Source organism: Abramis brama (genome assembly GCF_963993115.1).
Source record: "Abramis brama genome assembly, chromosome: 3".
Lineage (NCBI taxonomy): Eukaryota > Metazoa > Chordata > Actinopteri > Cypriniformes > Leuciscidae > Abramis > Abramis brama.
The window spans coordinates 8,220,026-8,246,779 of NC_139965.1; the positions used below are offsets into that span (position 1 = coordinate 8,220,026).

The 26,754-nt window shown below is 39.4% G+C and overlaps 3 protein-coding genes across 4 annotated transcripts; 1 reads left to right on the forward strand and 2 right to left on the reverse strand.

The window, feature by feature from the left end:
* On the forward strand, nt 1–26,580 carry LOC311078633 (macrophage mannose receptor 1-like; the record flags this gene model as incomplete). The annotated part of the gene is made up of 3 exons (XM_084107561.1): nt 1–37; nt 130–486; nt 26,212–26,580. 3 exons carry the CDS (start codon nt 1–3, stop codon nt 26,577–26,579), a joined length of 762 nt encoding a protein of 253 aa, XP_083963687.1. The 3' UTR covers nt 26,580.
* Nucleotides 11,563–14,694, reverse strand: LOC311078631 (uncharacterized protein). Of its 2 annotated transcripts, none has more exons than XM_084107557.1 (4): nt 14,488–14,694; nt 14,003–14,076; nt 13,795–13,829; nt 11,563–13,314 (listed from the first exon to the last, which is right to left on the reverse strand). In XM_084107557.1, coding segments are annotated over exons 1-4 (1,482 nt in total). In that variant the 5' UTR covers nt 14,490–14,694; the 3' UTR covers nt 11,563–11,943. The 2 variants fall into 2 exon arrangements, with proteins under 2 accessions (XP_083963683.1, XP_083963682.1); XM_084107556.1 differs by having other exon boundaries at nt 11,563–13,592.
* Nucleotides 19,656–21,517, reverse strand: LOC311078905 (uncharacterized protein; the record flags this gene model as incomplete). Its single annotated transcript, XM_084107955.1, has 2 exons — nt 19,656–20,998; nt 21,511–21,517. The coding sequence occupies 2 exons, from the start codon at nt 21,515–21,517 to the stop codon at nt 19,656–19,658; spliced, it is 1,350 nt and encodes a 449-aa protein (XP_083964081.1).
* Nucleotides 26,581–26,754: the final 174 nt, after the last annotated feature.

Sequence of the window (26,754 nt, forward strand, 5' to 3'; positions counted from 1 at the left end):
ATGGACCAAACTCTATATTTGATTCTTCTTCTCATTGGTGAGTGTGTTTGTTGTTTTATTTATGGTTTATAGTTTCACCAGGTTTGACCCTGTTATGAAAAGCATTAAATCAAACGCTCTCTTTCACAGCTCTCTGCTCCGTATCTGAATGTGTTCAGCGTCAGTATCACTTTATAAACGTGAGGAAGACCTGGACTGAAGCTCAGAGATTCTGCAGAGAGAATTACACAGATCTGGCCACCGTTGACAATGTGAACGACATGAACGAGCTGAAGAAGAGTGTGAATGGTGTTCAGTATATCTGGATTGGGCTGAGGAAGACGAGTGTTGATAAATGGCAGTGGTCTTCAGGTGAACCTGCGCTCTATCTGAACTGGGGATCTGGACAACCTGATGGCACAGCTGAGTGTGCTTTAATGAGAAATGGAGAATGGCATGATTGGTCATTTAGCATCAGCCTGACTTTCATCTGCAGTTCATCTAACAGTAAGTGCAGCTCCATACAATCACAATAAACATTCATTAATAAAAAGATGCACCATATACTGTACAAAATTATAATGCAATAAATGCTGCTACTTTTTAATTTGCTCATAAATATAGGAGAGACTGTGGATTTTTGTCACAATTCTAACTTCTGTATAGAAAATAAACCGATATTAAATGCATGTTGATCTTTTGTTGTTGATACCTGTGAGAATCTGACATTAGAGAGCCTAGAGAATTATATTTTCAAAAATTTCAAACCATTGTTTTGACAAACGATTTAATGAATGCATAATATTTTAACATAAAATAGACATACAACATCTTGCCCCATCTTGATATTTATGAACAAAACTCTTGTCCTGAGAACAAAGTTCAGTTCACATCTTGTCAGTTGATTTGATTGTGTTCAACTGTATTATAGAAATATGATTGTAATTTATTATTTTTATAATTTATTTTAATTAATATTGTAATTAAAAATATATCATCTCAACATAAACCTGTAAAAAATGTCATTCTTAGATGAACTTTAAATTAACTCACATAGACACAATGGCCCTCATTTATCATTCTTGCGTAGAAACGGGCGTATATGTTGGCGTAAGATTATGCTTACACTCCTCTCACCGCCTGATTTATGAAGCTGTGCGTACCTTTGAAATCCAGGTGTACGCAATACCTGCCCTGTCACAGTGTCTGGTGGTTCCCTGGGTTAAACACTAGAGGTCCTCAGTTTTCACGGTGTCTATGCATTCTCACTACAATTCCCATGATCCTGTCTGTCACTGATTGTTCATTGCCTTACAGCTGTTTCTCGTCACCTTGTTAGCACTTGTGTATATATACCCTGTCTGTTTCAGTGTTTGTCACGGAGTCCTTGTATATTGTCTTCACACTTCCGTTGTTAGTTCAAGCCTGTTTCTTGTGTTTATCTTTTATGTTTTTTGGATTGCCTTTTGGATTATTGACCTCTGCCTGGACTGGTTGTGAGTACGGATTACCCTTTAATAAAACACTGCTTTTGGATCTTACCTTTCCGTGTGTGTGATCGTGACATGCCCTTGATAAATGCCGCGGCTGAAAACGATCGTCATTAGAATAACACGCCCCTATTGGATGAGCAAATGACCTATCACAATGCATTATTTTACAGCACGTGTATCACGTCACATGTATTGGGGTGTACAATAGTGATGATGATGTGATGTGGAGTACCATTCATTCACATTAATAATTGCATGACAATTTGTAATATTCTTATTATTATTATTTTGAATATGATTTATTAATGACGCTTATTGTTATTTAGAAGAAGAATGTTGTTAGTATTATTATTATTATTATTATTTAAAAGAAGAGTGTCATTTTTATTATTTTGTCAGTCTGAATAATTTTTTGGTCATTGAAAGCCTTTCATTACTGAACCCAGTCCGTGCGCACCTGCCGGGCCTAACCCTGAAACGTCAGGTAAAGCGCACAGGCTCGCAACCAAGCGGCAACCTCCCCTTCTCTCTCTTGAAACCAACACGGAAGTGAGTTAAACTGCAATTCATTAACTGGCCGCTTGGCCTGGCTGCAGAAGTGAGTCAAATCTGTATCTCCCTCATGTTAAAATGACCAACTTTACAGCAGAAAAAAACATGTTTACAGCCTGGTTCTCTCTGTGGCTTTGGTCTATACAGCTAATTTTGCCCTTCATAACAACTGTGAGGGGGGTGAATTTTTTTATAACTCATCCGTTTAGTTGATTAATATTTAAATTTAAGGGTGTGGCCACTTGAGTGACAGGTGGATTTCCGCTGATGTCAATGCTAGCCGTTTGTCTGCTGTTACTGGCCGTCACGACGCCTCAGCAAATGTTAGCTGCAGAACTTGCCTTCTCTGCAGTGTTTGTGCTTTTTTTCGGGATTATTTCATAGTATTTTCTTCAAAATTATGTGAAAATAGTCTTGCTTTATCGTTCAAATAAAACCATACATTGATTTAAATTGATGTAAAACAGGTTTTGCTTGGAAAGCCAATATGCGAGGAGGCGTGAACGAGGAGTGGTTTACACCTGAAATTACAATGTCCCATCCCACTCTGCATAATGACTCTGCATAATGACTGTGTATAATGATGAGCCATTCACACAGGTGTGACAACTGACTGAGCCACAATGCAAGGACAAAATATATATTTAGAAGAAGACTTATATTGATCATTTAAGATTTTGCTTACATCTATCTTGTAAATATGTTTTGCTATTTTATTAAAAAGGTTACAATTACAACAATAATTACAATTTCAACAATATTTCAAGTGTACTCTTTCTTTGAAAAAAAAAAATGATTATAGGCCTACATTTTATCTGTATTCATTAGTTTGAATATAATCAACATTGGAACAGCTAACATCTTAGTTGATGACTTTATTTTTGACAAAAAAAGTATACAGTACAGTAAAAACTATACCCAAATCTAGTCAACAAGATGTTGTCTTTCATATTTCGCCTGACTGTAACGTTGTTTTCATGAAATATTAGGGCATATTGTTCATTTGCAGTTTAATACGTTGCTTATACAAATAGCCTACATTTTATTTCAACATATTTCAGTCGATTTTTACTCATCTCAGTATAGCAATACAGTTTGCTAAAACATCATCATTCATCCACACACGCGATTTAAATTTAAACTGTCTTTGCCAGTTGTGGTAAACAGCGCGCATCTCTGCCGTTCATTCATTCATAAACAGAAACCCACGTGAAGAACGTGAGAAGGAAAAAACACTTACTAGTATTCCTCAGCTCGCTCCTCGATATACCCGCACTTCTGAGAGACTTTTTCCATTATTATTATAATTCCTCACAGCGCTGCAAGACGGTGTTAAAGTAATGATCTGAAATAAACTTGTGTTTTCTCGAGCTGATGGGGCGTTCACAGAATTGCGCTTGGATTGTCTCAGTAATTTGCGTTTGAATAGCTCGCGCTCTCCGTGGGAGGAGTCACATTACATCTGAATCAGCTGTAATGAGCTCGACTGGAATCGCTCTCTTTTAATACAGATTTCACAAGATGAGAATATTTGTTTTTTATATAAATTACTTCATTTAAAAGAAGAGAATTCAAGCTTCATGCCTGTCTGTCTGAATGCCTGTTTGACTGAGTATTCGCTGAGTTATGGTTCATTTTCGGACGCGTTTCAGAATGGACTACACTGGCAGAGAGAAGGCAGAACTCGCATCACATTTATTTTTCTTTATTTGGCAAAAAGCACAACACTTTGTTTTTATTGTGAGTATACACAAAAATAATACACATTTAACAGAATCGATTGATGTATGAAACTTGTTTTGTAAAATCAAAGTCAAAATAGTATTTCGGGTCTCAATTCAACTCATAAGGAAAAAAGCGAGCAGATCACGCCGACGTGATCTCCGACCTCTAAGGGTTAAAACTGCATTAATTCATTACTTATAATTGTTTTACATAACTGTTGGCGTGAATTTGATTTATTATTGTTTTCCCGTTTACGCGATGAACTATGACCAATTAGGCATAATGGTGGAGCTGAATTAGTCATGTCTTTGTTTTAAAGTTTTAAATGGTGACGTAAACTAGGATTTATGTAGCGTGACTACAATACATAAGCTACACTTTTATTACATCTCGATACATATGATTATGACCGTTCATAATTGATAGACATTGATAAACACTGTGTGCTGACAGACAGCAAATCATATATTTACATATAAGTTAACATTGCATGCGCTTTGTGATTTTACAAAGCTACTGTCATATTACTATGTTAACATGACCTAAAAATAACTGATTTTACAATTATAACTTTAATTGATAACTGAAATGAAATCAACCATCTGTAATATTTAACCCCCTGAGGTCGACAATCACACCGGCGTGATCTGCTCGTTTTTTTTTTATATTAGTGCAAAATACTCTGTTGATATTGATTTTACATACTTGTATTGTACATCATTCAAAACTTTTAAATGTCTTCTTTTATTTGTGTACACTCATAATAAAAACAAAATGTTGTGTTTTTCGTAAAACAAAGAAAATGTGAAACTCATTCTGAAACGCGACAGAAAATGAATGTATATATATTGTTGTAGCAGAGTTTGTGCTGAATACAGTTTAATTAGACTTTACCCATGAAAATGTCACAAGTAACAGAAATAACCAGAAATGTCAGAGCATGTCAGAACACCTCCAGGGCCCAGAAAACAGCTCAGACCTCAGAGGGTTAATTAATTATTAAAAGATATAACAGAAGTAGAATATTTAGGCCATGAAATAGTATTCCCATTAAATATGAATGTAATTTATCTTGAATGTATACATTTCATCAGCGCGTTAATCCATACAGAGCAAAATTTGACTCAAATATTAATTTGATTCTTTTCTCCCTTTTCCTTGTGTGTAATCAGATCATTGGCACCATCAACTAAAGGCACCGGGGTTGCGGTGCCACCGGCTTGGGCCCGTAATCGCTGCTCGCAGCTATATTTATTATTGTTGTTCAAGGGTTCGGGGACTTTTGGGGCCTTTAACAGATTCAAAAACTCATGAAACTTTGCACACAGGTCAGAACCCGCGGCCATTAGGGCCGGGCTGAAGCTGGTACCCGGGCGTGGCAGGGGGGCTCAACAGCGCCCCCTAGAACACAATCTGAAATCTTGGACACATACAAGAACGTATTAGTATGAAACTCGGTACACATATAGATCTCATCGGGCCAAACAGCTTCTGCACTCTATGTTCTTAGCTCTGCCCAAAAGGAAGTGAGCTATTATGGGTTGTTTGAAAAACACATGCTGAAACTTCAGCAGTGTGTTCGTTGTCAGAGGCCGATCACATTGATGTGACTATTGTGAGTCAAAGTTATAGCGCCACCAACTGGCAGCAGGAAGTGTGTCACTTTAAAAATGCTTTGAAATCACCCTCTTAGTTTTACCCGATTTGCTTCAAACTTTATGTGTATAATGTAAACACACGGCAGATGTAGACCTGTGAAAGGATTATTGATATCTTAGATACTGTTGCTGTGGCAACGCATCAAACTTTAATATTTTTTTCGGATGCTTTTGAGACCCTTAGCATGCTTGAAATTGGATGAAACTCGACAGACACATCACATTTATTATCCACTAGACATGTGCAAAGTTTCAGAAATGGGCGTGGTGAGGGGCTCAGTAGCGCCACCTTTAGTCAAAAATGGGGGCTTAGTTTTAAGTAGAGTCACAAAAATCGTTATGTATATTGTTCTCATCAAGCCGGACAACTTTCTAATTTATAGTCATAAGCTCTGACCAACAGGAAGTGAGATATTTTGGTTTGAATGTGATTTTTTGGAGAATTCTCTCTCTCTCTCTCTCTCTCTCTCTCTCTCTCTCTCTCTCTCTGTATCTGTATCTCAGTGTGTGTGTGTGGGGGGTGGGGGGATTTGTCTGTTAGGAGAGATTTGCTTTTATAATTGTTTTTCATGGTTTCAGGGGCTTTTGGGGCTCTTAATGTGCTCAAAAACTCTTGAAACTTTGCACACAGGTCAGAACCTGTGGCCATCAGGGCCGGGCTGAAGCTGGTACCCAGGCGTGGCAGGGAGGCTCGACAGCGCCCCCTGGAACGGGATCCGAACACTTGTCCATAAATCAAACACACTTGCATGTAATAATATGAAACTCGGTACACATATAGATCTCATCGGGCCGAACAACTTCCGCACTCTAAGTTATTAGCTCCGCCCAACAGGAAGTCGGCTATTATGGGTTGTTTGAAAAATGCATGTTATGGAATTTGATGTACTCCTCCTAGATAATTCATCAAATCGCCTCCAAACTCGGTGTGCATGAAGCCAAGACATTGAGGATGCTAAATTGCGGACGGATTTTTGATATCTCGAACGGTTTGGCCGTGGCGAGGAAACTAATTTATGGCGAATAATGGAAACAGGAAGTGTGTTTTAACTTCAGCATAAATTAACTGATCTTGATGAAACTTCAGCGGTGTGTTCGTTGTCAGAGGCCGATCACATGGATGTGACTATTGTGAGTCAAACTGGCAGCAGGAAGTGTGTCACTTTCAAAATGCTTTGAAATCACCCTCTTATTTTTACCCGATTTGCTTCAAACTTTATGTGTATAATGTAAACACACGGCAGATGTAGACCTGTGAAAGGATTTCTGATATCTTTAATACTGTTGCCATGGCAACGCTTCAAACTTTAATATTCTTTTTTGATGCTTTTGAGACTCTTAACATACTTGAAATTGGATGAAACTCGACAGACACATCACATTTATTAGCCCGTAGACGTGCAAAGTTTCAGAAACGGGCGTGGTGAGTGGCTCAGTAGCGCCACCTTTAGTCATAAGTGTGGGGGGGGTAGTTTTATCAACAGCAACAAAACTTGGTATGTGTTTTGTTCTCATCAAGCCGGACAACTTTCTAATTTACACTCATTAGCTCCAACCAAAAGGAAGTCAGATATTTTAGTTTGAATGTGATTTTTTGGAGAATTTTCTCTCTCTCTCTCTGTCTCTGTTTGTGTGAGGGGTGGGAGGGATTTGTCTGTTGAGTTTAATGTTTGTTTTCAAGGTTTCAGGGGCTTTTGGGACCCTTAACGTGCTCGAAAACTCTTGAAACTTTGCACACAGGTCAGAACACACGGCCATCAGGGCCGGGGCTGAAGCTGGTACCGGGTGGGGGGCTCAACAGCGCCCCCTTGAACGTGGTTCTAAAACTTGGTCCATATATCAAACACGCTTGCATGAATTAATATGAAACTCGGTACACATATAGATCTCATCGGGCCGAACAACTTTCATCCTCTACATTTTACACCAGCCCAACAGGAAGTCAGCTATTATGAGTTGTTTGGAAACGCATGCTGTGGAATTTGATGTACTCCTCCTAGGGAATTCATCCTATCGCCACCAAACTCTGTCAGCATGAAGTCAAGACATTGAGGATGCTAAATTGCAAATGGATTTTTGATATCTCGAACGGTTTGGCCGTGGCGAGGAAACAAATTTATGGTGAATAAGGGACACAGGAAGTGTGTTATAACTTCTGCATACATTAACTGATCTTGATGAAACTTCAGCAGTGTGTTCGTTGTAAGAGGCCGATCACATGGACGAGAATATTGTTAGTCAAAGTTATAGCGCCACCAACTGGCAGGAAGTGTGTCACTTTCAAAATTCTTTTGACAAAAGTGGGGGGGGGGGTGTAAGACTGAAAATATTGGTTGCGACCTGGTCTATGAGACAAAGGGGCCTTGCTGGCTAATTAGCATTCGACCTCCCCATACAGCCTGACTTCCTCTCAGAAACAACAAAGAACACACTCAAGAACATGGTTTGATGGTTTGATGCGAATGTTGATCAATAACTTATGTTTTTAGTGTCATTTGAAAGGTCTCAAAGTGAGTGGTACAGATATCTCATATCCAGATAGATAAAATAAAAGGTAATAAGGTTTATAGAAGTTTAGAGAAAACTGGTTAAGCCATTTGAGGGTGGTCTTCCCCATCCCCCATGTCACCTGGGCAAACAGTATAAAGGAAGGTGTGCTTGCTCTATGGGGTCTCTTCTTGGCTGGTCACGAATGGAATAGGTGGTCTCTCTCTCTCTGTTTCTCTCTCTCTCTTTCTCTCTCTCTCTTTCTCTCTCTCTCTCTTTCCCTTTTTCTCTCTCTATCTCAGGTGCAAACTGGGTAAGATTATTTGGTGTAACCAATGTATAACCATGTACTAGATATTCGAATTGATTGTGGAATTGATCTCTAATATCTGAAATATTAAATTGTTACATGTGATTATTCTAACTGATTTTGACATTGTTCATTTAATGGTTAAAAGGAATAGTCAAACATTCACTAATGATTAATGATCCACAGATATCATTAAAACCCTTTCATTTATGGAGTCAGATGAAATTACGAGAGAATACATAACTAAATGTATTGTAAATTTAAACAACCAAATACTTTGCATGAGTGAGGACAGAACACGTGATACCTTCCCTGTGTTATTGGAAAACCTCCATTGGGCCAATTTCACGGGCCTACAGGGGGGTAGTTTTACCTACAGTTAAAAAAAACTCAGTACGTACAGTGAGGAAAATAAGTATTTGAACACCCTGCTATTTTGCAAGTTCTCCCACTTGGGAATCATGGAGGGGTCTGAAATTGTCATCGTAGGTGCATGTCCACTGTGAGAGACATAATCTAAAAAAAAAATCCAGAAATCACAATATATGATTTTTTAACTATTTATTTGTATGTTTGTTAACTACTTTAAGCAGTGCAGCTACAATGCTGGTTGAACGCCCGAGTGCCTCACAGAGCCTGGGCTTCCGACGGCATTCGAATCAGAGTGACTCAGAGCTGCGTTTCAGCACTAAAGCCCTGGTTAGCGGCTGACTGGTACCAGCGGGGAGTGACAATGGGAGCCGTCTCACACCGCAAAGTTATCTTGACGGACGCTTCCACCTCAGGTTAGGGCACTCTTTTTGAGGGCAAACCGGTCTTCGGCCTGTGGTCAGACCAGGAGAAATGCCTCCACATAAACTGTTTGGAGATGATAGCGGTCGAGAACGCGCTCAAGCGCTTTCTCCCATTCATACGGGACCACCATATGCTAGTCCGCTCGGACAACATGTCCGTGGTGTCCTATGTGAATGGAGAGGACCTCTTTACGTCGAAAGACAATGCTCACAGCCCAACGTTCTTCTCAAAAAGCAAGGATGCGCTGGCCCAAACCTGGCCCAGCCTCCCGCTGTACGCTTTCTTTCCGATCTCCCTGTTACCACAGGTCATCACGTGGATCAGGGAAACGCACCACCCAGTGCTTCTTATAGCCCCGCGATGGGAGAACCAAATCTGGTACCCAGAGATAGTGAGGCTATCGCACTCTTCCCCATGGCCGATCCCGGTGAGAAAGGATCTCCTCTCTCAAGCCGGTGGATCGATCTGGCATCCCCATCCGGAGCGATGGTCTCTGCATGCATGGGTGATCAACCGATACCCATTGACCTGCCAGAAGGGGTCGTGAACACGTTCACGCAATCTAGAGTTCCCTCCACGAGAAGGCTCTATGCGTCTAAATCAGTGGTCCTCAAAGTGTGGGGCGCGCCCCCCAGGGGCACTACAAAGCTGCTATATATTAACTTTTAATTATAAATTAAAAGTTAAAGTTCTGGTTTATTATTCTCTCTTACTGTTGATTCAATGACATGGCAAATTAAAACTATTCCTGTTTTTTATTGCACGTTTTTATTTTATTTTGTAATTTTTTATTTTTCATTTTTCAAGGAGAAATACAGAAAGCAGGCCTTCAATAATTTCCTAGATCAAAGACACTTTGCGAAATTTATCATTTCACGTTTTTCATTGTAAAAAATATGTTCCGCATATATATATATATATATATAATATATATATAAATAATTAAATTTTTTTGGGAGGGGGGGGCGTCAGATTTTTTTAAAGTTTGAGAACGACTGGTCTAAATGGTCTGTGTTCTCTAAATGGTGCGCTACTAAGAGCTTGGATCCAATTACATGTGGGGTCCCACGGGTGCTCTCCTTCCTCCAGGAGCTGTTGGACAAGGGCAGGTCCCCTTCCACGCTCAAAGTGTATGTGGCGGCTATTGCAGCGTTCGCTGAGACGACACGCAGCTGGGCAATAGGAAGGAACGAGCTTATTATCCGTTTCCTCAGAGGAGCCAAATGGATGAATCCCCCGCGGCCCCCCTCGGTTCCTATTTGGGATCTGTCCTTGGTCCTGGAGACCCTGAAGGCTTTTCCCTTTGAACCGTTTGAATCCGTGGATTTAAAGTACCTTTCGCTCAAAACTGTTTTTCTGATAGCTCTGTCTTCAGTAAAACGCGTGGGCATCTGTTAGCCCTGCATGTCTTGAGTTCGGACCAAATGACTCAAAAGTCATTCTCAGACCGAGACACGGCTACATCCCCAAAGCGATTGGAACCCCCTTTAGGGCGCAAATCATCTCCCTTTCGGCTCTGCCAGCATCCGATAACGGGGACAGTGATAACTTCCTATGCCCTGTTAGGGCGCTGAGAGTTTACATCACGCGCTCTGCCGCTTTCAGGCGTTCCAAGCAGCTCTTTGTTTCCTTCGGTGGATGCACCAAGGGTCTCGCCGCCTCGAAACAGAGCCTGTCCAGGTGGATAGTGGACGCGATTGCAGCAGCTTACGCCTCCAAACACCTGCAGTGCCCTTCGGGTATCAGAGCCCACTCCACTAGAGGCATGGCCTCTTCGTGGGCCTGGTCCAGCGGAATTTCTATTCACGATATTTGCATGGCGGCAGGTTGGGCCTCCCCATCGACATTCGTGAGGTTTTATAACCTGGAAGTTCCTGCCTTGCAGGTTAAACTGTTGTCAGTATAAGTGGCATGTATGCTCTGCCCAGTCGCTTATGCGCAGACTACGTTCAAATACTGGTGATATTTCTGGTATGGCACTAAGGAAAGGAGTATTTTGTACTCAGACCGGCTGTGCCGCTCTGTTCCTTATTCCCTGTTACATGCTGTGTACTGGTGCTGGCCCGCGCCGCTGGCCGCCCGTCATACACTCTGTTGCGCGGGGGATTATTTTCTACACAAATAGACTGGTGAAACCGCTCTATTTCTTTGCCCTAATATATGCTTATGTACTGTGTGGGCCCGCACTGCCGGCCGCACTGTTTACGTTGATATGTATAGACCGGCTGTGCCGCTCTATCTTATATACGAACTGAAGTGCTTTGTGTTGGTCCATTTATTATAGGTTATCATAGGTTTTGATAAGTAACAGTCATTATCCTTTGTCCCATAGGTGCCCACGGGCAGGTGTGTTTTATTAGAGTTGAAAATGAACATCCATCATTGAATTCTGGTATCAAGAATGACTCCTGCTTTCTTTTTTCCTCATTCACTTTGCAAATAGTTCTGTTTAAAGTATTTCTAAGTTATGTTTATGTTAATTTATGTTTATATAATCATTTCCATATAACCTATTTGAAATATCAAAGCATACATGTCAAGCACAGACTACAAAGTATCAATTTAAAAGCATATTATTTTTATTCAGTCATCATGTACTTTGAAATAATCAAACATGCTCAATCACACATACTGTATATAGACATAATAATACCATGTTATCAATTGTATTATGGGCATTTGTCTCTGATAAATTGAAGAAGAAAATATAAAAAGCAGGGCAAGTTTAGCACTAATGATTAAAAAAAAAAAAAAAAAAAAAAAACAGCCGATATCTGCATTATAAATGTATGCGGGAAGTTAAAATGTGTGCAACACAATTTAATTAACAACCCTAGTGTGCAATGTCTAAATGAGTTTTACATAGTTTCCCAAGCTTTTGATGTGGACAAAAGTAAATGATACTGGAAATTGGAATTGCTGAATATATCTGAATTAAATTTTTTTATTCAATTATTTTTTTCCCCCCCTCAAGTTTATTATCATAAGCAAGAGCAACTAATTCACTTATCTTCTCAACCACAACTGTTGCATTCTCGTAGTTCAGCTTTGCAGCTTTGGTCATTGCGTCGTACCATGAATCAGCTTCTTCTGCAGCTTTCCATCCAGTGACTCCTCCACCAATGGCTCCTGCTAGAGCTGCAACTCCGACAGCTTTAACTGCAACAAGCCCTGCACCTGCCGCTGCTCCGGCACCTCCAGCCACTGCTCCTGTTTCCGCTGCTGCTGCTCCTCCTGCTACTGCTCCTCCTGCTGCTCCTGCTGCTCCTGCTGCTGCTGCTCCTCCTGCTGCTGCTCCTCCTGCTGCTGCTCCTCCTGCTACTGCTCCTCCTGCTACTGCTCCTCCTGCTCCTCCTGCTGCTGCTGCTCCTCCGGCTGCTCCTGCTGCTGCTCCTCCTGCTGCTGCTCCTCCTGCTGCTGCTCCTGCTACTGCTCCTCCTGCTCCTCCTGCTGCTGCTGCTCCTCCTGCTACTGCTCCTCCTGCTGCTCCTGCTGCTGCTGCTGCTCCTGCTACTGCTCCTCCTGCTCCTCCTGCTGCTGCTGCTCCTCCTGCTACTGCTCCTCCTGCTGCTCCTGCTGCTGCTGCTCCTCCTGCTACTGCTCCTCCTGCTGCTGCTCCTCCTGCTGCTGCTCCTGCTACTGCTCCTCCTGCTCCTCCTGCTGCTGCTCCTGATGCCACTGCTGCTCCTCCTGCCACTGCTGCTCCTCCTGCCACTGCTGCTCCTCCTGCCGCTCCTCCTGCTGCTGCTGCTCCTGTTGCTGCTTTCAGCAGTTTGCATGCTGGGAAAAATGATTTTAATATAACCAGAGCTGCAACCACTGCAACAGCTACACCCAGTAAAGCACCAATCACCACCCCTGCTGCTACTCCTGCAAGTTGCCTACACAACTTTTTATTAACAATTTCCTTTGCTTTTTCTCGCTTCTCTTCTGGAGGCAAATTGTCCTCATTTTTCTTAATCTCCTCTTGAATTTCTTCTTCCAGCTTTTTAAGCAGCTCATTTGAGAAGCAGCCGTTCTTTTTCACCATCTTGTCGATGGTCTCCAGCAGATTTTTCACCTGAACTCTGTTGCTCTTGTATCCTGAATCACAGCCATTCCAGTTTTTGTTGTCGATGACGTGACAGCGTCCTCCACATTTATCAACCAGCTCCTGTAGTTGTGGATTGACCTTCACAAATTTGTCAATGGTCTGGCCTTCTAGTTGATCACCATGAGTGAATAAGATCACTGTGTGTTTCAGCACATGTTCCCCTTTCATTGTGTTGAGAAATTGTTGTACCACCTCGTTTTCTTGGCTTGTGTATCTTCCAACCTTTAGAACAATCACAAAGGCATGAACAGCAGGAGCGCATTCAACGAGAGATTTGATGATCTCAGATTTTATCTCCTCATCTTTACGATTTGTGTCAAAGAATCCAGGTGTGTCAATAACTGTGATCTTTTTTCCATGGACCAAACCATATTTTCTTTCAGATTTAGCTGTAACAGCATTTGGTGAAGCTTTAGTGGTGAATACTTTTTTTGTGAGAATCGTATTTCCGGCACTGCTTTTGCCATCTCCTGTTTTTCCAATAAGGACAATCTTTCTCGCTGTCAATAATAATAATAATATATATATATATATATATATATATATATATATATATATATATATATATATATATATATATATATATATATATATATATATATATATATATAGTTTTTTTTAAATACAAAATTATAATGTGAGGTATCATCAATGATTGTACATTTTACACTGAAAACACTGTATGCAACAATAATTACTTACATTCCATGATCCTTGTCTGTTGATGACGTCAGTCTCTATAAGTTAAATAATATTCAGGTTATTCTTGGCTCTGATTTAAACTAAAGTGTAACATATCCCAGCAAACTCAAGAATATTCCTGACGAATTCACTGACATATGAGCACTAGAACACTTTACACAGTGACTGTTTTACTTTCTGTAAATGGTGTGCAGTGCAAAATACTCACTTTTTATTTCCTTTTCAAGACTTAAATAGAAGAGGTTGTTGGACGGTTGGACTTTCACTTCCTTCTCACACGACCTATATGGAAGAGTGACATGCTTAAACTCCCTTATAACAGGAATAATAGCAGAATAAATAATCAGTTTTTTAGATTGTTTTCAAAATGTGGATAAAAAAGATTAGAATCATGATTGCAAACTTTTAACTGCAGACAAAACAAAAAGCGATATCTAATTTTTTTTTTTTTTAAATTTTATGTTTGACATGATGTCTATTTGAAAAGTAAGGAAAGATGGGTCTCAGACTTGTTCACAATCAAGTCAACTGTATCTGTGCAAAGTTTTGTGTTGATAGCTCAAAGCAACAATCAAAGGTTATGTCATCTGTAATCATATGATAGCATTCTCATCAAAATAGTAGAAATCAAAGAGTCCCAAAACTTCCCAAACAAGTGATTTGAGTGTTCTACTGAAAACAAGAACTACTTACATGTAGTGACACTGAGAAATATGCAGTGGAACATCCAATAAAGCGCCGTATAGAGCTTTTTCTTCTTCTTGTTTTTTTTTTCTTTTTTTTTTTTTGCTTTCAGAGAGTCACGCGATCAGTAAAACAGCTCTACTCTCCATTCAATCGTTTGTAAGTTTGCATGTAGGAACTTTACTCCAGTGATCTGCTTGTTTGGATTTGGGGAGTGTAGTGTACTTTGACCATTTAAAGAAAGATATGGGTCATTCCTGGGATTCAGTAATATCTCTACTCAGTCAGTTTTTTACTTTCACTATCTGAAGTGAACAACTGACTGAGTTTTGAGAATTCTTCACTGCGACATAACTCTTGCACACATTGTTGATATGTGTCATATCAACTGGCTTGATCCATTGCCTTAAATTATGTCACATATGGGTGGAGTCTAAATAGGTGTGATGGGGGATTTTATAAAATAATTTTTTTTTTTTTTTAAATAACCAAAATTTTTTTAAAAGAATTCACAAGAACGTAACACAAGCAAATACTTAAAATCACAAATTATAGACTGTGCACATTTTGTTAAATATTTTCAAAGTAAACATTTATTTGAAGTGACAAAATATTGTACGATATAAATAATGGGCCAACATTATTTTATAATAAAATATTTTTTTTATATTATGTTTATTCATTAGCCTATAATTGACACACCAAAGTAGAAAAAGAAAAATGTTTTAACATTCCATTTTGGTGAACCATCACATTAAAAAGTTATTACATACTAAAAAGTATTAGAGAATCCCAGGAATGACTGAGTGTTTAGTAAAAACTAGGACATTGCGTCCTATAAGGTGCGAACAGATCCACCTGTGCCTGGCCAAAAACCCCTCAAAATGTGCTCCACCACCTCATTCCCCGTGCCTCAGCCCCTGCTTCGACAGAATGTCTGTGTAACCAAGGTTACTAATGCTCATATCAAACCTATGGAAAAAAAAAAAGATAAAAGTAAGATTTACATATAAATATTTGATTACTTTATTTTAATGTTTAAGATTAGCTCTTGTTTTTTTTTTCCCTTCATGTCCTTGATATTTCTCTTTGAAAGTGAACAAGGAGTTCTGAGTTAGAACTGTTTCTGCCATCAATGAGGAGTGCTCAACATTGGTGGAAACCGGCGGGCCAACCTGGTTTTTCCTGAACTTGGACAACATTTCATGTTTCATCGAAGTGGTAGGACCACACATATACATTTTTTCTTCCCTGGACATTATTGCATCTGTGAACAAGAAGTATTTTTTCCTTTTTTTACCCCTCTCATTCGTTCATCTTGAAGTTTGCATATCTGCATTTTATAACTGAAACACTGAAACTGGTGCAAAGGTCATTGAACTAAGTTAAACTCGCTTGAGTCATTTCTGACTCCGATTTCATGTAACATTGGACATTTTACCTGAAATGTATTGTCTCCATTGCTGTTTTTTTTTTTTTTTTTTTTTTTAGTGTGAACTGGGTATATCATTTACATGAAAAGGAAATAAACTAAGGAAAGTAAGAGTAAACAGCTAGGCTATAACTAAAACAAGCTACAAACTAATTTAGTTAAACCAAATAAACAAGGAATCTCAGAACTAAGTAAAAAAAAAACTAACAGACTAACCAAAGAGTTAACTACAGAACTATTGAGCACAGGAGGTCAGTTATTTGAATTAAATTAATTTGTTTCAAGAAGTTCATTTAAATGGTTTTGTGAATTTTTTTATTTAAGCTGTTAACTGTTTTTAGTTTCTGTGGCTATTTCCCTTGTCTTGTTGCAACACTGGCTCAAGAGGGAACGTAGTCTGCTGATCTGGTCCAATACATCAGAAAGTGGTTTAAAGGTGCACTAAGTAACTTTTTTACCTTAACCGAACAGCTTTGGAGTCATTGGAATAGTTATATGACTTGTTTCGGGTTGAATGGTGGTCGTCGCGCATCCCCCGAGCGCCTGTGAGCGGAAAAACCACCCTTGCAACTTTGGGCCGGCGGGTCGTGTCAGGAAGTATCGCGTGATATCAGGTCTCGCGATGTAACAAATTGCTTTACGGCACTGCACACAAAGCTAGGAAAGCTTTGTCGGAGGACGAAAGAAAGGAAACGGCAGACTGACCGAGCAAGGAGTCAGACTCGAGTAAATATCGTTCTTGTTGATGGACTAGTAGACATCTTCAGAGGTTATCTGTGCCTGTTCGATGTCCGCCGCTTTGTAACGCGTTCTGTCAGGAGGAGAAATAGGGATAGCTCACAGATGAAGTTATTACCGAGAGCCAGACAGACTCACGGAGGCGATTGGCATCTCACAACTGGCACTTTATTCCCCAGTTGAACACGTGTAACTGTCTGTCACCCGTTCTACCATCCACATCTTTACTTGATAAACAAAAGTAGGATAAGAATGTGCATCAAACTGAAATAACCCGCAAACGGGTGTTCGAGGTGCACATGATACAACACAGACTGCCGACGACAGTTCAACAGGGCGCGCGCAGCTCTTAAAGGGGCCACACCTTATTTCCACTCGTTACAGCTTCCATCCTACTGAACAGGTACCGGTATAGAGGGTGGAAGGGATCAGGCCGTGAGTGAAGAGACGGCTCTGCGCGAGTGCTATTTACGACAGTAACGTTAAATACAAGTACTCCACAGCGACTCTAGGGGTCGCTGTTTGACAAAAACGGAAAGCTGCAAAGTGTCCCTTTAAGCTTAGACTGTGGGGCGCTATATCTGCTCCTACATTATGATGTCTCGGAATATAAACTGCTATTAGGGTGATATAACTCTAGGGACCATGAGAGAAAAGTGGACATAGTGGACGTAAACCTCTGTGGACTGTCACCCGCCCGTGACATTCACTCTCGCCATTGGACACGCATGCTTCAGATGTAATCACGCAGGAGCATTCCCAAAGCATCATCGACACATCGCGAGTTCCCTCAAAAGGGAACAATGTGCAAGTGTACCTAGACAAAAGCTGTTTTAAACACAAAGGGTTTTATCACCATCAGATCAGATCTCCGTGTGGAGCACCAGCTGTTGTCAGACTCCTTGTGCATACACAAATCTCACTGGCTTATTAGAAATAATGGCATGTAAATGAATGTAAACTGATATTTCTTACTGACACACTTCAGCAAAATATTTAAATAACTGGCTTAAAACCATTTAGTTTAGGTGAAAATACAAACATGACTAAGACTTTTGCACAGAATTGTATATTTACAAAATTCAGTGACCACAGGTCCATTTCATAGTGGATGTTTTGACATGCCTCCCATTATCCTGCACTGCTGTTGATATCGGCCACTGTAATAAAAGTAATACTGTAATTAAAACATAAATAAATAAAAAATCCAAATAGCTTGCACAGCATGTGAGGCAGAAGAACAACATGGAACAGCCTATTAATTCAGAATTTTTTTTAACCCTTTCATGCATGAATTATGATAACCTCAGTCAGGATTTTTTGTCCTATCTGTTTTTATTGCTCTTAGGGCATGAAAAACAAGAATTGATTTTTATTTTATTTTTTTTTCCAATTTCTCAAAGAGATCTTCAGATGTCCACTTGAGTGGACAGCATGCCGTTATGGTTTAAACAGAAGATATACTGTATTAAATGTAAGGACCACCCATTGGCCCAACAACGGAATCCAATGGTGGCTGAAGGTATATGCATGTATGTCTTTTCAGCGCTCCAGTGAAGTTCACTTAATATACTGGAATTTAGTTTATGACTTTAGCTCTGTGCGTAATCTGACTCCAATTTCAAATGATAAACAAATTTAGATCATGTTTCTGATTAGAAAATAATCATAAATATTGATTATGAATTCATTTAGATCTTTAATTATTCTTGGCATTTCTTAATTTCAAATATTCGTTCATTACGGACCCAGTGTCACTTTGAGACGTCACGTCGCGAATGTGCGCTCACGATCACAGCTCGCCAGTTAATGAAATAGTCAGAGGGAGCAGTGTAACCATTTTACCCTACGCGGCCGCTCACTGCTTAACCCGTAGGTGTAATTTTTTATAATAGTTACAGTGTACACCATGCTAAGTCATAGATAGTCAGAAATCAGAAGGTCTAGGGATGTGCCCCCTGCTCCATTCAATAGTGCCTTTCCAACAGGAAAACACTGAAACAGCTCTGTAAGGGGGATGATCCTGGTAAAGGATCCCATGAACTTCTGGGTCACCCAGCCTTAAATACTCAGACCAGAACAAAAGGATTATACCAATAGAGTTTGTTTTGGGTCAGCTCATGTATCCTAGGGGGTAGCACCTGGTTTCGAGATATACATCACCCAGAGAGGAGAACAGGATTCCAGTTCTCAACCTTTCTCATTAAATTAAGTTGATTCACATATGCAATGTTTTTAAACTTCACATTGTTGGCAAACAGCCTAATTACATTTACAACTAACAATAAAAGTAATCAAACAGTCATTATGACCATAAAGCAAGACCGTTGAACTCCAGTCCAGAAGGTTTACGATGCATATTATATCTTAGAAGAGGATTCATTAACCATGCACACTGCAGCTAAAATCGGCTTCACTTTAACAAAGAGTTCGGAAATTTGGCTATAAGGAGTGACTCCTGTGTTCTCATGGCTTTACTCCTATGCCAAAGACAGTTGAATAGACGTGAACGTGAACCTAGAATTCATGTAACACATCCCTCAAATGCAATAAGTTATGCTTTAAATACCTGAAACTATTGTACATTATTGTAAATGTACAGACTGCAGAGTATCATTTTAAAGGCATTTTTATCCTCAGTTATCATGTGCATTGTTTATGATCACTAGAAATTCAGCTCATATCTGCATTCTTACCAGGAAACTATATATATTCAAATGTGCATTACAAGAAGAATTTAGAATTTCCTTTAACAAATAATGATACAGCTCATATAATGTGAGGTGAAACTGTATGAAAAGAAAATCTTTCTTTGGTCACGAAAAATAATAACAATCTTAGAATAAAGAATCAAACATTTCATGATTTCAAATAGAAGTTAAAATTAATCAGAATATAATTTTTTTGATTTACACGAATCAGTTTTTCACACCTGTTAATGTGGCTAATCATGAATACAACTGATTTGTCTCTGATCAGGTCACTGAATACACATAAGTTCAAATTATTATTTTTTATTTTCCTCTGTTTGTGTTTTACTGAAAGCATTAGCAAAAAAATTGTGTATGTTCTCAACCACAACTGTTGCATTCTCGTAGTTCAGCTTTGCAGCTTTGGTCATTGCGTCATACACTGAATCCGCTTCTTCTGCAGCTTTCCATCCAGTGACTCCTCCACCAACGGCTCCTACAAGAGCTGCAGCTCCGACAGCACCGGCAGCGACTGATGAGCCTGCTCCTCCTGACACTAAAGCTCCTGCCACTGTTCCTCCTGACACTAGAGCTCCTGCTACTGCTCCTCCTGCTTCAACTGTTGCTCCTCCTGCTTTTTCTCCTGTTTCCACTTCCGGTTCTCCTGCTTTTTCTCCTGTTTTCTCAGCTTTTCCTCCAGGAACTGTTGCTTTTGTTTCTTCTATCGCTGCTCCTCTTGCTCCTCCTCCTGCAGCCTCCACAACAAACGATGCCACATTCAGAAATGTTCTTTGGGGGAAGGTCTTTTGCAAGAGACTCAAAATGCAAGTCACCGCAACACCAAGAAAAGCACCAATCAGAGCCCCTGTCGTTGCTCCCGCAACCTGCTGCAGCAGCTTACCCTGAACGTTTTTCTTAGCTTTTTCTCGTTTTTCTTCTGGAGGCAAAGTTTCCTCATCCACATTATTTTCAATCTCCTCTTGAATATCTTTCTCAACCTTTTGAAGCAGCTCATTGGTGTAGCAGCCGTTCTTATTCCTCATCGTGTCGATGGTCTCCAGCAGATTTTTCACCTGAACTCTGTTGCTCTTGTACCCTTGTTTACGTCTTTTCCAGTGTTTGTTGTCGATGACGTGACAGCGTCCTCCACATTTATCAACCAGCTCCTGTAGTTGTGGATTGGCCTTCAGAAATTCTTCAATGCTCTGTCCTTCTAGTTGTTCACCATGAGTGAATAATATTACTGTGTGTGCAAAGACAACCTCTTCCAGTGTGTTCAGACGTTGCTGTAGCGCCTCCATTTCTTGTGTTGTGTACTTTTCCACCTTTAGAACAATCACAAAGGCGTCGACACCTGGAGCGCATTCAATCAGAAAATTTACAATCTCAGGTTTCATCTTCTCATCATTACCGTCTGTGTCAAAGAATGCAGGCGTTTCAAAGACTGTGATCTTTCTTCCATATCTCCCCGACTTTTTTCTTTCACTTTGTGCTTTTACAGAATTATCTGAAGCTCTAGGGGTGAATACTTTTTCTCCAAGAATTGTGTTCCCAGCACAGCTTTTGCCATCTCCTGTTCTTCCCAAAAGCACAATTCTTCTCTCTGGCACAGACACACAAGCTGTGAAAAAAAAAAAAAAGTAATGTATGTAATATGAGTCTATTTAACAGTTAATGAAAGAAAAATGTTGTCAATGTGACCACTCTTAAAAATATAGGTTCTTTATTGGCATTGATGGTTCCATTAAGAACTTTTAAACTTAGGAAGTGTTCGGTTGAATTATTATTATTATTATTATTATTATTATTATTATTATTATTTTTATTTATTTATTTAAGTAAAAAGTCCAAACAGCTGATAAAACACCATCCCAATCTGTAAGTTGTCCACATGACTCCAGTCCATTGATTCAGACCTTGTGAAGTGAAAAGCTTAGAAACAAATCCATCATTAAAGTGTTTTAACAAACTCGTAACATGTTGGATGGCTTATATATATATATATATATATATATATATATATATATATATATATATATATATATATATATATATATATATATATATATATATATATATTTTAGGTGAACTACTTCTTTAAAGGGTTATTCATGGATCCATCAATGCCAATAAAGAGTATTTTTAGGAGTATATGATAATGACATGACTTACATCCCATTATCCTTGTCTGTTGATGACGCCAGTGTCTGTAAGTGAAATATGAAGGTTGTTCTTGACTTTGAGGCCTTCGATTTTATAAACATTCATGGATATAATGCATTTATTTCACCAAACAGCATTTTGTTCAAATGTCTGAATACATTATGTATTGCTATGTTTTCCTGTTGTACTATTACCAATTTAATCTGTGAATCTGAACTACAATAAAATAAATAAATAACACAATAAAGCAGAGCTTCATTTGGCAGCTACTCAGATGTCATAAAAAGTAATAAATCTTTTTACAGATCAACTTTGGTCTTTGCAGTGTTATGGTTGGGTTAGATGTAAGCTGTGCTTTTCCCCTGTAAACTCTGTTTATCTTTTTTTATTATTATTTACCATATTATAAATAGCACTGTCAAGGGGCTCAGAAATCCTTTGCCAACACATTAAATCAAAATTCAATCAAATCGATTTGAGATTTTACAGATTACCTAAATAAATGTCTATGCTAATCTGCCCTGGTAAAACTTCACACAACACTGTCTGTTAATGGTGTTAAAAATGTAAAGTACTTACATTACTGTTTCTCCGTCTTTTCTTTGTGGAGAGTTTGCTGATGGCTGGCTAAAACCAAGATCTAGCTTTCACTTTCATTTATTATCAAGTTAATATTTTTCTTATCAATAAACACACCCAAAAAACACGTGTAACTGTTTCATAAAACATCTTAAAGGGGTCATATAATGGTACATGCACTTTTACAAGTTGATTGTACTGAAATGTGTGTTGGCAGTGCCTGTACACAACCATCATAAAATGATAAAAATCCATCCAGTGTTTTTGTTTTTTTAATCTTATATGTTTTCCCCGTCTCAAATCAAGCTGTTCGACCATGTGACGTCACACGGTCGGATGCCAGCGTTTCAACACAGACCCGCCCTGAGCGAGCTGTCATCATAGTCCACCATTGTTGATACGCTGGAGCAGAATGGCGTCTAAGCGTTTCTGGTGTTCTGTTCTTGGGTGTAATAACGAACACAGCAGTCATATTGATGATGTTCCTAAATCCGAACCACTGAAGACGCAGTGGCTGAGTTTGTTTTCGAATGGAATATTCCACACGATTAACGTCAATGCTTTCATGTTTGCGTGAATCATTTCACCAGACTGCTTTACAAACGAGGGTCAGTATAAAACTGGTTTTGCTAAGAAGCTGCTCCTGAAAAAAGGATCGATACCAACTATTCATGCTCCTGCTGCACCTCCAGAAGAACTGAAGTGAGTGTAACGTTTTATTGACCTTTATATTAATATTTATATGAATCTTTGCAAATCGCTAGCACGCTTCACGATGAATGCGGCTATGATTTACACTCAGGGTACATTATGGCATGTTTTCTATGTACGACGTTCTCAATATAATTCATAATCACACGTTTATAATGAACAACGCGTTATGGTTATTGGGTTATTACAAACTGTGTACGCAGGTGTTAAAGTTAACGTGGTAATACTACACTAAACTTACTTTTGTCGATGGTTTATAACGGTGCCTGTTACTGATTAAGAAGTAATGTAAAAAAAAAACAGTTATAACTGATGAATGGTAATGAATGGTAAAACAAAATTCTTAGGTGTCCTTCAACTACTGTTAGAAACATTCCTGCTGTGACCTCATGTTAGTGCTTCAGCCCTGACAGTTGTACCTAACACTGCATAGATAACGTTACGCATCACTGACAAGCCTACATTTACAGAGAAAAAGTTTTTCATGACCATTAGCTGTAACATCAATCTGTCAATGAACTAACGTATACATCAGTAAACCCATAGCATTAGTATCTCACTACTATACTCTATACAAAGATAGATCAAAGTGACATTACGTTAACCAACCATTCAGAAACGTCCTGTTCGAGCCTTAATTGTCGAACTTCTTCTGGGCCGTCATCTTGTTCCGGGTCCGACTCCGGTTCAAATTGATATGGTTGCACAGATGTTTCCTCAGAGACTCCTGCTGCCATTCTTCAAAATATACCCTCAACTGTTGTCAAGGCAACACTCCACGTGTGTTGTGTCAAAACCAAGCGGCAACCTCCCCCTCTCTCTCTTGAAACTAACACGGAAGTGAGTTAAACTGCAATTCATCGACTGGCCGCTTGGCCTGGCTGCAGAAGTGAGTCAAATCTGTATCTCCCTCATGTTAAAATTACCAACTTTACAGCAGAAAAAAACATGTTTACAGCCTGGATCTCTGTGTGGCTTTGGTCTATACAGCTAATTTTGCCCTTCATAACAACTATGAGGGGGGTGAATTATTTTATAACTCGTCCGTTTAGTTGATTAATATTTAAATTTAAGGGTGTGGCCAGTGGCCACTTGAGTGACAGATGGATTGCTGCTGTCAGTGCTAGCCGTTTGTCTGCTGTTACTAGCCGTCACTTCACCTCAGCAAATGTTAGCTGCTGAACTTGCCATCTCTGCAGTGTTTGTGCTTTTTTTCGGGATTATTTCATACAATTTAATACTTGGGTACAAAGCCCACGTCTTTGGATTCAGTCGTTGTCGTCGAGTATCGTTTGAGAGAACAACCAGCGCTGTATTTCAGTTGTTTTCCTCTGTGAACATGCACTAATGGATATCTGACCATTTCGTTGCTTTTTGGGGTTTCAAATTTAAAACGTCAATAAAGGCTCGTTCGTTCTGCTCTCACGGAACAGATGGATTATAATATGCTTATGTACCGTCAGATGAAATCATGCAGGCGTCGGCGCTTTCTCCGTCCGTGCAATAAATGCACATCCATGAATGAGCGCGTATTTTTTAGCGCATTTACTTGCACTTCAAAGGCAATATATCTATGGTTTAACGGTTTAACCCATTTGAGAGGCGGCCAAAATCAGAATTTAAAATGGACTGAATAAGCTCTCTACGAACTTGAGCGATGACGGACCATGAAAGAGTGACTGACATGTATGCACATAAATCACTGTCACACACAAACACTCTGGAAGTAATACACAGTCTCACTTGTAGCCATGTATTTTAACTATTATAATATTTCGAATGGCAAAAACAGGAACTTTTAATTGGCTTTACATCATCAGCTAACTCGATCACGTCGAGCTAGGTGATTTCAGACAGCCAGGCTCATATCTATGGCTCCTCAGCTCCACTCACGCCCCGCCTGTTTGCCTATTTTCTGTTATCTGGGAGTGACGCAAGGCCAAGATGGCGACGGACGGCTCCGCCCACTTTAGGCTTCACAAATGCTCTTCAGAAACCTACGGGTGACGTCACGGACACTACGTCCATATTTTTTTACAGTCTATGCTCGCAACTGAAGGAATACATATGCCTACAAATCAAATGCTTTGGTAAAGTCACACAAATTAAACATTTAAGTCCATGTTGCACAAAAATAAACACTGAAGTTTATAATTACTATGTTGTTTTTTTACAGTGGGTCATAATATATCATATTTTAGTTTGTCAGTGCGTTTTGTGGTGTTAGGAATTGTTTTTCTGCGCATTTCCGCACTAACTCAAAACGTGCGTACATGTACACCACCTCCTGAGCTGGCGTAGGATTTGAGCGTGCCATACGCCAATGTCCATATTGATAAATCTCAAAGTCACCGTGGTTTTGGGTGTACGCTAGGTGTATGCTGGAAATGTGGTGTATGCACTTTTGATAAATGAGGGCCATTGTCCATTACAGTGTGAAAAACCAAACAGACTATTAACAAAATAAACACTTACACTATTAGTATTGCAACAATATGAATTTGTATGTATTATTAGTTTACAATTCAACCTTTTGAATTATTTTTTTACTGACATATTTCTAAGGACTAGTTAACAAATATATTTAGCTGCAGTTTAACATCTTCATCTGTTTGATGTTTCTCTCATTTAACTCTGTGTGTCTGAATACAGTATTCTAGAGAAATGTGTAACAAAACATGATGGAGAAATATAAAGATGCAATACAATTACCACAAAAATTCACAAAGGATACTTAATATTAGCAAAATCATCATTACTATAATTTGTAATATATCATCAGCTGTAGAAACAGTCTTTGAATTACACGTTTCTGATGCTTCGCTACTCTTATTCACATTAAAAACCATAAACCAGCGTAAGAATGATGAACAAACTTGATTCATGAATATGTTTCCATTTGTTTTTCTTAAAGCAAACACAGGACTCGTCTTTGTCAATCAGACGAAGAACTGGAGAGACGCTCAGAGTTACTGCAGACAGAATCACATTGATCTGGTCAGTGTGAGGAACCAGAATGAGAGTCAACAGATTCAGAAGTTCATCAATGATAGTCACATATCTAATGATGTCTGGATCGGTCTGTTCAGAGACTCATGGCAGTGGTCAGATCAGAGTAACTCCTCATTCAGATACTGGGCTTCTAGTGAACCTAATGGTGGAGGTGTTGAAAACTGTACAATGCTCATTCCGAACACTCAGGGCCAATGGTATGACGTCTCTTGCAACAACCAATATCCTTTTGCATGTCATGAAGGTGAGCAGATCCTCACAAACACACACAATCCATCCATCACCTCCAGATATCTTAAAGTTCACGCTACATGTCTGACATGACAGATTCCTCCACAGTGTTTGTTCTGCGTGTTGTTTTTGATCAGTCTCTCTCTAGTTTTTGCTTGTGGTTTGTTTTGTGTCCAGATAAACTGATTCTGATCAAAGAGAATCTGACGTGGCCTGAAGCTCTGAGATACTGCAGACAGAATTATACGGATCTGGTCTCGGTTCAGTCAGAGGAGATGCAGCGTCGTGTGATGAATGTGGTTAAACGTGCGTCTACTGAGGCGGTGTGGTTGGGTTTACACAACTACTGCCAAATGAACATGTGGCTCTGGTTGAGCGGAGAGGTCGTGTGCTATCAGAACTGGGCTCCAGGGAACGGAACGACACCGGAAAACTGCAGCCTTACGAAGAGAAAAGGAGCAGTTCAGTCTGGAGGAGATCAGCGCTGGATCAGCCTTCCTGAGACTCACAAACTCAACTTCATCTGCAGCAGATCTGAGGAGTGAGAAGACGTCAATGTTTGTGTGTTTACTTACATTCACTGTTTTCATTCTTTATTTTTCTTATTCACTTTCATATGTTTAAATTGTTCTTTAGTCATTTCTGAGTGAATCTTCTAATTATATTTTAATAGTCTGTAATATTTATCTGTTAATTATCATAACATAATGTGATCTTATT